General features: G+C 38.6%; 1 protein-coding gene across 1 annotated transcript in view; it reads right to left on the bottom strand.

Moving 5' to 3' along the window:
* Rabgap1l (RAB GTPase activating protein 1 like) overlaps window positions 1-12,509 on the bottom strand; it is a 560,245-nt gene that overhangs the window by 172,596 nt on the left and 375,140 nt on the right. Inside the window, exon 18 of the mRNA XM_036203001.1 lies at window positions 2,722-2,763. Coding sequence (XP_036058894.1) covers window positions 2,722-2,763 — 42 coding nt within the window. The remainder of the gene's footprint in view (window positions 1-2,721; window positions 2,764-12,509) is intronic.

Raw genomic sequence — 12,509 nt, 5'->3', positions numbered from 1 at the left:
GGTTCTTTTTATTTTGTTTTTGTTTTTTTTTTTAAATTTATTGTATTTGTGTTTTAATTTTACACATCAGCCATGGGTTCCCCTGTCCTCCCCCCTCCTGCGCCCACCCCCACCTTCCCCCAGCCCCTCCCCTCCATTCCCATTTCCTCCAGGGCAAATAATCCCCTGGGGATTCAATTCAACCTGGTGGATTCAGTACAGGCAGGTCCAGTCCCCTCCTTCCAGGCTAAGCAAAGTGTCCCTGTATAAGCCCAAGGTTCCAAACAGCCAGCTCATACACTAAGGATAGGTCTGGGTCCCACTGCTTGGGTGCCTCCCAAACAGTTCAAGCTATTCAATTGTCTCACTTATCCAGAGGGCCTGATCCAGTTGGGGGCTTCACAGCTTTTGGTTCATAATTCATGTGTTTCCATTAGTTTGGCTATTTGTCCCTGTGCTTTTCCAATCTTGGTCTCAACAATTCACACACTTACAGTCCCTCCTCTTTCTCAACAATTGGACTCCTGGAGCTCCACCTGGGACCTGGCCGAGGATCTCTGCATCCACTTCCATCAGTTATTGGATGGGAGTTCCAGCTCGACTGGTAGGGTGTTTGGCCATCTGATCACCAGACTAGGTCAGATCAGGCTTTCTCTCGAACATTGCCAGCAGTCTACAGAGGATATATCATTGTGGATTTCTGGGGACCTCTCCAGCACTCTGCCTATTCCTGTTCTCATGTGGTCATCATTTATCATGGTCTGTTATTCCTTGTTCTCCCTTTCTGTTCTTGATCCAGCTGGGATCTCCTGCTCCCCTAAGCTTTCTTTCCCTCGAACCTTGCCCTTCATTACTCCCACTGTCATCCAGGTTGTTCATGTAGATCCATATCTGTCACTGTGCACAAAACTTAAGTCCAAGTGGATCAAAGACCTCAACATAAATCCAGTTCTCTGAACCTGATAGAAGAGAAAGTAGGAAGTAGTGTTGAACCCATTGGCACCAGAGAGCACTTTCTAAATATAACATTAGTAGCACAGACACTGAGAGAAACAATCAATCAATGGGACCTATTGAAACTGAGAAGCTTTTGTAGAGCAAAGGACATGGTCAACAAGACAAAGCGACAGCCTACAGAATGGGAAAAGGTCTTCACCAACCCCACATCTGACAGAGGGCTGATATCCAGAATATATAAAGAACTCCAGAAATTAGACATCAAAATGTCCAGCAGTCCAATTAAGAAATGGGCTATAGAACTAAACAGAGAATTCTCAACAGAGGAAGTTCAAATGACTGAAAGACATTTAAGGAATTGCTCAACATCCCTAATTATCCAGGAAATGCAAATCAAAACGACTCTGAGATACCACCTTACACCTGTCAGAATGGCTAAGATCAAAAACACAGAAGACAGCTTATGCTGGAGAGGATGTGGAGCAAGGGGAACTCTCCTCCACTGCTGGTGGGAATGCAAGCTTGTACAGCCACTTTGGAAATCAATATGGCGCTTCCTTAGAAAAATTGGGGATCCATCTCCCCCAAGACCCAGCTGTAGCACTCTTGGGCATATACCTAAGGAATGCTCAATCGTACCACAAGGGCATTTGCCCAGCTATGTTCATATCAGCATTGTTTGTAATAGCCAGAACCTGGAAACAACCTAGATGCCCTTCAACTGAAGAATGGATAAAGAAAATGTGGTACATATACACAATGGAGTACTACTCAGCAGAGAAAAACAATGACATCATGAGGTTTGCAGGCAAATGGATGGATCTAGAAAAAATCATCCTGAGTGAGGTAACCCAGACTCAGAAGGACGAACATGGTATGTACTCACTCATAGTAGGATACTAGACGTAAAACAAAGATGACTAGACTGCTACATAACTCCAGGGAGGCTACCTAGAAAAACGGGACCCTAGGAAAGACACACAGATCGCCCAATGACAGAGGAGAAATGGATGAGATCTACATGAACAACCTGGACTTTTTTTTTTCTTTTTTTTTGCCAAGTCTGTAACAAATGTCTTACTGTTACTATACTGTTAGAGCTATATTGATATGTTGATATAAAATTCAGCAAGGTAATTTTAATTGAATTCTAAAGTGTCAGCTATTAGGGGAAGAACAAGAAATTGAAATGTAGTAGTTTCTTTTTTAGTATATTATAGAAGCTTTTAAATAATTCAGTTATATGTTTAGGTACCTCCAGGGATGTTATTATGATAAGAAGTATTTGTAGAAAAAAAAATGGCTTCATTTTAACAGAAAGTAAGTTTCAACTTTGTCTCTTATTATACAGCTTGTATGAATGAAAGTATCTTTTATGTTTTTGGAGTAAGTGTTAACAAGATTAAATGGATTTTAAGAAAAACAAATACCAAATAAATGATAACTTAAAAGGATGACAGGGAGAGGATCAGAATTTCTCAGAGATGTCATCTTTCTCTGTGCAAAGCAGACTAGTTTAGCATGATGGCTGTGCAACTTGATGGCAAGCGTTCAATCTTTGGATCTCACAGTGGAAGGAGAGAACTGACTCCTGAGGGATGTCCTCTGACCTCCACATACATGCTATGGCATGCAGTCATACATACATACATACATTCATACATACATACATACAAATAATAAAATCTTTAGAGTCTAAATTGAGTCACAGGTTGTAAATGGAATGATTTTAGTACCAAGCAAAAGAAGTAACATATCTGATAACTTAAGATGAAATGGACATACCTTTAAGAGAGCCAAGGCTACATGAAAGATTATGTTCAAACCCTGAAACAGAAAATAAATAAATAGATAAATAAAGTGAGTATCAACAGGATCACATCTCCTACCACTGTTTTATTGACTATTTTCCCAAGACTTCATACATTATTAATAAAACTCCAAATGTCTCTCATTTTTACTTATAATAGTACTATGGTTGGATGTGAAATATGTGCTACAGACCTATCTGGCGGTGCTGTTTAGTAGATAATGGGACCTGCTCCACACAGTGCCTAGCCAGTAGGTGTAGGACAGAACATAAAGGTTCTAGGCCAGCTCCACTTCCAGCCAGAGATCTGTTTCTTCGCTGGCTTAAACTGAGTAAGTGGCCTTATTCCTCTGCCATCCCAAGTGTGGCTATTCCTTCCCTGCCATGATGACGCTGTCCCTTTCACTTCTTTCCTTAGCCTTCCCTTCTGTAGTAGTAGTGGGAGGGCCAATATAAATACAAATTAAAACTTCTCAAAAGGCATTTTGTTCCTCTGAAATACTTACTAAAATTCAAAGTCCTATTTAATACATAAAATTAGTCTTTTATAAAGACTTATTTTCTTCTATCCATTTCTGGGTTATTTCTCAGTGTGTGATGCCTGTTTATTCTATCCATATGTCTAAGGCTTGCAAAAATCAAGTTCCTTGATAAAGATGGAAAAATGACAGTGATTTTTAAAATTACTGACTGAATTTTCTAATCCTACACTGGTCTTCTGGAGGATATGGATATCCTGTCAGAGGCAGACAGAACAAGAGAGAAACTCCTGCTGAGTGGGTATATCACACAAAAGAACCTGACCTCATCACATGGGATTCCCACTGCCTGCTTAGTGTCTGCATGCTTAGTGCTCACCTGGTGGGGAGGGGTATTATTTGTGTAGTGTTAAGTGGTAACCTGTAGTGTCTCTGAGGGACTTCCTCTGCCCATTTATATGAAAACCACATAAATTTTCATTAGAGATAAGCTAGTTCTGTGGAAGCCATACTGAAGCTGAAATTAAATTCTGGGCTCAGCACAGTGAGTCAAGAGTTGTTGTGCAACTAAATTCAAGAGCTATAGAATCTTATGTGCTCAAGATAACAGAAGCAGAAACAATGTCTCCAAAGACTGTGCTGGTTTCTTTCCATGTAAGTTTTCCTTTGTGAGAAGAAAGATATTTCAGTTGACTTCTCTCATAAGCTCAGGCTCTGTTAATGCTCCCACTTCAGAGAATCTGTTGCTTTCCAGATATGCACTGTTCTATGACAAGTGTATACTACAAAGGATTTCTGATTTCTCTCTCCAAAATTAGAAGTTGTGATTAGGACTACATATCTAGTTTCTGTGATGATTAGGACTATATACTGAATGTCCTGTAATGATTAGGACTACATGCCCAATGTCCTGTATTCACTAGAACTACATACCTAACATCCTGTAATAATTAGGACTACATACCTAGTGTCCTGTAATGATTAGGACTACATACCTAGTGTCCTGTAATGATTAGGACTACTTACCTAGTGTCCTGTAATGATTAGGACTACATACCTAGTGTCCTGTAATGATTAGGACTAGATACCAAGTGTTTTTGTAATGATTATGAATACATACCTAGTATCCTGTAATGATTGGGTCTAGACATTAAGTGTTTCTGTAATGACATACTAAGCAACCTTCTACAGCCAGGTACCAAAATTACAAAAGAATGATGGGGAAAATGAATGACAAACACAAAATATTTGGCACACTAAAATATAAACTATGATCCAAATATTTTGCTTTTGGCTTACTTGGTTAATTCCAAAATCTGAGGATAAGTACAACTGAGATTAGAAACAAAAATAGACTGACATTACCCATCCAAAGAGATGATTCTAGACTAACTGTGATTTTTAACTTACCAGTTAGAAAAAGATAAGAAGACTATCTCAGATTTTTTTTAAATGTAGACTAAAATTACAATTATTTTCACAATCTAAATTTGTATTCTTACCAAGTCAATTAGCTACTGACTATCTGCCAACATTTGTATGCCAGCATTAAAAAAAAAAGAAATTCTTAACACTATGCACCCCATCACAGCTACTAGGTCCAATGAACTCTCATAATTGAGAGCTTACCAACTGATGCTTGCCAGTAGCCTAAATCCAACATGTCCAGTCCACACTTAACATTAAGTACCACTTCCATTTCTCTGGTTCTCTCAAATGCATAACACTTGAGTACTTTCTCTTCCATCTGTCCCCACTCCCCATCTCCTTCCCAAATCCTTTCAGGGTTTCATTGAAAACTCCACTTGCATATTCAACCATTATGCCTGTTAGTCACAGCATCAATGTCAAACAATAGCCCTACCTCCCTGTTTTCACACAATAGGGAAATCTAACTGATCCTCATAATAATGTGGACTATAATTCTCAGGTTTCAGAGTATGAATGTGACTAGCCCAAGCTTATATACATGTTTAGTAGCAGGATTAGATCACTTCCAGCCCAAGTTTCATGGTTTTTAATGGAATGACCTTTCACCAAATGGTGCACGAATACACATAGTACATGCTCACTTAGTGATCTACATTAGCCATCCTAATTCTTTATAGTTGACTCTTTCCCCCTATGTATTCAATTAGACTTATTTACAGAATCATCTTCATATTATGGTAAAACCTCTTTTCTTGAATTGTATTAAAACCAAATGTTGGGCTGGAGAAATGGCTCAGAGGATAAGAGCACTGACTGACTGTTCTTCCAGAGGTCCTGAGTTCAATTTCCATCAACCACATGGTGGCTCACAACCATCTGTCATGAGATCTGGTGCCCTCTTCTGTATACTAAATAAATAAATTTTTTTAAAAAATGTTGAAGCGACAAAGCTATGAAAAATAAGAACAGAGAAATGTAAAAAAAAAAAAAAAAAAAAAAAAAAAACAACAAAAAAAAACTTTAAATCTCTAAATAGCTCTAAAAAGCAAACAAGAGAAGGGGCATTCCCAAAATGTTTCCACTGTTCAGGAAGAGTTTTGTCTTGCAATTTATTAGTAGGTATGGTAATAAGTTTCTGGAAATGCCTCTTATCTTCAGAAACTCAACTTTTGCCCAACCTTACAACCAAGTTAATATTATGCATTGACAGCATTTAAAACTTTGTGCTCAATCTGTTTCCCTACTGCTGCTCAGCCTGTTTTCATTTAACCTGCCTTTATAATGTACCCAATCTTACTGTGCCTTAGATACCATGTATAATCTACTTTTCCAAGCTAAACTAAACTCACAGCTTTAAACTATGTCCCCTTCGTTCCTCTGTGACTCTTCAATTCCCCTGACACAGTGCTGGGTGGGGGTGGCACAGGCCTTTAATCCCAGCACTCAGGAGGCAGAGCCAGGCAGATCTCTGGGCTACAGAGTGAGATCCAGGACAGGCACCAAAACAACACAGAGAAATCCTGTCTCAAAATAAAAAAAAATGAATATTTTAATCATTCTCTGGAAGCAGTGGGTTGAAAGAATGCTTGAAAACAAATGTCCATTGTGTATGCACTATTCAATAAATTCAATATTCAAGGGATTATTAAGAGTAAAATCAAATAAATATGTTGTTATGACTACCTCTTAATTACAATATTAAGTCTAAGTATTATGTTTTACTATAAGAGCAAAACAATCAACAAGAGGATATAAGCCGGGCATAATGATACACAGCTTTTGTTGGGAGGCAGAGTGATATCTATGAGTTCAAGACCAGTCTGGTCTACATAGCAAGTTCCAGGACAGCCATAGATACATAGTGAGTCTTTGTCTCAAAACAAAACAGATAAACAAAAAGAGTATACATACATGCATTAGTATGTAAACGTGCCAGTATCTAAGTTAATTACATTAAAAGCATATTCTTATTCTTCACACATCAATCCTAAACTTCCACAAAAAGACATTATGATTTACAGAATGGACTAGGAGTGGTAATGCATCACCAGAAATCAGGAGGATGAAGCAGGAGGGGGTAAGGCCAAAGTCACCATTAATAATAACGGAGTATTATTTAAAATTTCAAGTTTTTTTTTTATAGAAATCACTGAATTTTCTAGGGCTGCACAGTTCAAAAAACAGACCAAGGATGTTAACTTAAGAAGGATAATTATGAAAGTCATTCTCTATGCCACTAAGTTAGAGAAGAAAGTGACATATGAATATTACAGCTTAGCTCTCAAAAGACCCACAATCTATGTGATAAAGGTTTGCTTCCTTGGTGTGTGTGTGTGTGTGTGTGTGTGTGTGTGTGTGTGTGTGTGTGTGTATGTGTGTGTGTGAGAGAGAGACAGAGACACAGAGACACAGAGACACAGAGACAGAGAGAGACAGAGCCCTTAAAGGTGGGGCTGAGTAGATTTATTTAGGTCCCTGGGAGGATGCCCTTAAACAGGATTGTGGAACTCTGGCTCCCTCAATCCCCTTATACTTTCTGGCTATGAGGCAAGAGGTTTTGTTCTGATTATCTTGCCATGAAGTGCTACTCACCATAGGTACAAAGAAATGGGGTCATCTAATCACACAGTGAAACTTATAAACTGTGAGTCAAAATAACCATTTTCTCTTTACAAATTGATTATTTAGTCTAAATGATCATAACAGTCTAAAGCTCGGAGAACAATTAAATGACTCTATCCCTTATTTCAGTATTATTTAATGTATCCTCTAAATTCAAAGGATTAAAGTAATTCCTCCTGTTTAAATACAAGAAAAATTACAGAGCAGAAAGTAGAAATAGGTGCATTATATCCACACAAGATTCGATTATTTGTTTCTACACTGAAAACATCCACACACAAAAAGTGGCTGACTGCTCTCAGGATATGAGACAATAACCCAGTGTTAGAAAGAAACTGCAGAAAGAAGGACCACCACTTTCCTCTGGTGACAGTAGACTGAAATCAGTCTTGTGAGCATGAAGACATGGTTCCTAACTGGTCTGGACCCCGATGTTTCATGATTCAGTCACACTCTGACAACATCTCTGCCTTCAAGAACACCTACAACTAATTGCCCCAAAGTAACTGCTGTAAAGTACAGATCATGGTGTTGTTGGATAGGCTAACCACTGAGCAGCCACAATCCTGCATAAATAAAGGCTGCTCCCTGAAGAAAGACTCAACATTTGGCTGTGATGAGCAGGCAACCAGGGGTTCAGAGAAAGGTGGCAGCTTGTGAGAAACGCTGTCAAAAACTACGCTGACAGTACTGAGGATAAATGCAGAAAAGATAATGTCAAAAGAGGGCCACATATGCATGAGCACCTCTGTCATTCATCAGAATTAAAGTATATAAGCAACATGTGCGAATGGGAAGTTAACAAGGTAGTGCAAAGTCAACAAATTTATAGGGGCCAAAACACATGAATACCACAGGCAGTAAGAGGAAGGGGTGCTGGTCCTCTGTTAAATCCAAAAGAAGGATATACCACTCCAGGAAGGTGTCCTGACCAAAGGAAACAGCAACAGCACGCAAAAGGTATATCAAATGAGGGGCTATTTGGTATCTCATAAATGCTAGAAATTACTATTAGGCCATGTATGTTCTTACCAACTTCAGAACTTTATGGGTTTTTTTTTATGAAATTTCCTCAACAAATCTATGGCATATTTGTTATTGTTACCATTTTTGAGCCAAGAAAATTGAATCTCAGACATCACATTGTTGCTAGCTCTTAAAGCCAGGGACAGAACTTAGGAGTATCAGAATGACATAGGCCCTTGGTGTTTTCATTAATTTCATCTTAGGTGCTTATTTAGTAAAACTCTAGCTACAATTCTTGGACACTTCTCCCACTGAGTTGTAGGGCATCTGGACCCTCCTCTGAATCTGCATAAGTGTGCCACTGCTCTGATGATGGAATATGGTGGGATAGAATATGAGAGATGCAAGGTCGGTCTCTGAGCCCTGGCTTTTAGGGAACAACTGATTCTCTGCCCATCTCTTATTGTCAATCTAGGAATCCAGTATCATATAAGAAGCACAAGAACACTTAGACCTTCATGTTCTAAGAAGGTGAACAATGAGAAGGTATGATGGACCAGACACTATCACTGATAAAGACCAATGATTCCCAAGATGCTGATACATGAGAGAAGCCATCTTGGAAGTCAATTAGACTGGTCTAGTTCATGCCACGTGGACAAAAAAGTGGTCATAACAGCTGAGCCTTTGCTCATGAGAACATAAGCAAAATTAATAAGTGATTTTAATTTTTTAAAATATTCATTGAAATAACTTAAGAAAACATCTGAAAAAAGTTTCAAGAATCTCTGCATCCCTTTTACTAAGTTTTACCAAATGATAATATGTTGCATAATCATACACACACAATGAACCAAACCAGGAAATAAGGAGGAAAACTTTGTCAAATGCCCCACAAATGTCTTTTTTTCTGATCTAGGATATAACTCTGGGCCACACTTTGAAATTCGATGTCCAATCTGCCTAGTCTTTCATTTAGGACAGATTTCACCCTCATTTCCGCCACCCTGGCACTTCTGAAGACTACTGGCCAGTGGTTGTGTAGAATGTTCCTCAATTTGATTTCTGCTATGATTAAATTTAGGTTATATTTTTGCACAAATATCACAGAAGTGACAATGAGTTCTTCTCAGTGCATACCACCAGCAGGCTATACGACAGCAGTGTCCCAACACAAAACTGGCTTTCAACCCAGTCACTTCTGGTGTAGCTTGTACCATACAACAAACCACACATAATCAGAATTCAATTTGACTTTCTGTCATATTTTTCTCTTCTACATCCTGTATAGTAATGTCCTCTACTCCCTCTAAGAAGGGAGAAAGTGATAAATAGCATACAAAAGTAAAGAGGCACTAGCTGCGTTACATATAAAACCTTCGGCAAGAATACAGCAGCATGTTAGGAAAAAGTCCATCGCTTTACTCTGCCTCTCTTTAAACTCTTTAAAGGTCCAATCTTTTAGAATAGCTAAATTGGAATTTGAAGGGTAATCAGCAAAAGAAGTGGTTTGGTTCTGGGGATTTTCCATGGGCAACCACTAGAGGTCAGGATGGGAGCACGGGAAATCAAGTAACTGTTTCATGTAACTGTTTTCACAGACTCTCAGAAGAGCTACTTAAAACTCTCATGGCCAAGCCTTCCCTATGTTACTACAATGACTAATACAGTGTGAAATATACATGCAGAGGGTTATTCTTACTCTCCCTTCCCCCCAGTTTCACGATATTTTCACAGTTAATAAAATGTCTTTATTATTTCCCTCAAATGAGTAGTGAATAAGAAGAGAGATGCATGGAACTAGCACCTTTCCCCTGCTACACACAGGATTTCACTGGTTGACCACCCATTCACCTATCAGTAGTTCCCTATATGTTATGGAGGATGGAACCTGCCTGTGTCTTTAGTGGTACATTCCAGTCATCAGGACACTACCTGGAATAAAGATGTTCAATGTTAACTGAATGAATGTAAGGAAATGAGTAAGTTTGAGAAAGGTCATTCTAATGACATGACTTGCTACCCCTCCCCTGTGCCTCCCTCCCTCCCTCTCCCTCTCCCCTCTCCCTCTCTCCCTCCCTCCCTCCCTCTCTCTCTCTCTCTCTCTCTCTCTCTCTCTCTCTCTCTCTCTCTCTCTCTCTCCTGAACCCAGGATTTGGCATATGTTAAGCAGTAACTCTACTACTGAGTTACATTCCCAGCCTGCATTCTTTTTCTTTTCTTTTCAAATTGCCCGCGTAGAGCAACTCCACTTTTTCTTCTACCCTCTGTTGATTTCCTACCACCTATAGCCACTAGAAGCCTGGTCTACAAAAAAAAAAAAAAAAAAAAAAAAAAAAAATGTAGTGAAAATTCTAACAATCAGGATATACCTTGAGCTCAGTCAATGAGTCACTTGTGCTTTGGAGATCTAAAATCTTTTTCTTCAAAGTATAAAAGGCCTGAACAGGTGCCTGAACAGATCTTTCTTCACTTTGTAAGATTTAATTGCTACCAATTTCCAGGACTTAGTAGGAACTGTAAGAATGTTGCTTCACTGGGCTGTAACCTCAGGGTTACGAGGTGGCTAGCACTTGCAGTACTAGCCGGAGGAGCCAAAGTCAATTCTGGAAACCAATGTCAGAAATGTGGAGGTAGTGACATTCATATGCAATCCTGGTATTCTTTCAGCAAGAGAAGAATCTCCTGGAAGCTTGCAGGCTAGCTAGCCTGGGGTATACTGCACAGCATAAACAACTGAGGGGCACCACACACACACATACCCCTTAACAAGGAGGAGAAAACCTGAATGTTGCTGTCTTACTTCCACATAACAAGAAATAACCTAAGAAGTCTTAGTAACATCCTAGAGTCTAATTTAGTTGATCAAGGTGGGGACTTGGATTTTTAGGCATTTCTGATATGCAACTAAGAGGATTATTTAACATCTTCTAACAAGCAAGTCTTAAAATACTTTAACTTAAAGTCTACTTATGTTTCTTAATATTTAAAATGTTTCCAAAAGTCACTCATGAAAGTTCCTGAGGTTCAACATCAAATTAAAAGATACTAAAATAAAGCTGATTGAAATTAATTAAGAGATATGGAATCAAGGTAAAAATAATAGAATATAATATATTATATATGATTTATTTATTATGTATACAGTATTCTGCCTGTATGTGTCCCTGCAAGTCAGAAGAGGGCACCAGATCTCATTACAGATGGTTGTGAGCCACCATGCGGTTGCTGGGAATTGAACTCAGGACCTCTGGAAGACCAGTCAGTGCTCTTAGCCACTGAGCCATCTCTCCAGCACGAAGTAATATATATTTAAGCTAAACCTGAAATCCATTCATCTGCACAAGAGAGTGGATATTGTTTCAGAAACTAAAAAATGACTTAATGAAAATGTTAAATAATCTCTGAGACATGTAAATTCTGATAATCTGTTATCAGATTATTATCAGAAATGAACCCTATTTGATTCCCTAATGAACATTCCTTTCTTGCACATCACATTCACAAAAAAAAAACCATGAAGAAAATGGAGTTGATGCATTCCACAGCAAATAAATCAGTGTATTTTCATTATGCAAAGATCTCAAAGTATTTACAATATCAAGATAACATTAAATTCCTGCATTTAAAATGAACACATGTGGAGCTGGAGATATGGTTCAGCAGTTAAAACCACTGGCTGCTCTTCCAGAGGACCAGTGTTCAATAACCAGGACCTACACAGTGACTCACAACCATCTGTAACTCCAGTCCTAGTGAATCTGATATTCTCCCTGGCCTCTAAGGGCACCAGGCACACATGGAGGTATACATGCAGGTAAAACACTCATACACATAAAATAAAATAATGAAAATAATAAATAAAAACATTTTAAAATAAACATATGTTATTCTACCAAAAAATGTTAATAGAAACATGAAAATTCAGTTTTCACTCTGCTCCTTTCAATGATTTGAAGCATAAAGAAAATGTTTGACACCATTTGGAAAGGTGTTGAGGACATGTAATTTCTATTAACTCTCACAAATGTTTGTTCAGTGATTTGTACCTGAGTACGTTCTGGTACTGAGGTACTGAGCAGTCTTCTACTTTAACAGGAAGCTATTTATCGGCCACTTTAAAATCTATAGGAATGGGTCTGATATGGTGGTACACACCTTTTATTCCCAGCATTCCAGAGGCAGAGGCAGAGGCAGAGGCAGAGAGATCTCTGTGAGTTTGAGGGCAGCATAGTATATATAGCAAGTTCCAGGCCAGCCAAGGC

Source organism: Onychomys torridus, chromosome 11 (assembly GCF_903995425.1).
Source record: "Onychomys torridus chromosome 11, mOncTor1.1, whole genome shotgun sequence".
NCBI lineage: Eukaryota > Metazoa > Chordata > Mammalia > Rodentia > Cricetidae > Onychomys > Onychomys torridus.
Note: the sequence above shows the minus strand (reverse complement) of the source record. Positions and strands in the feature narration are given on the sequence as shown.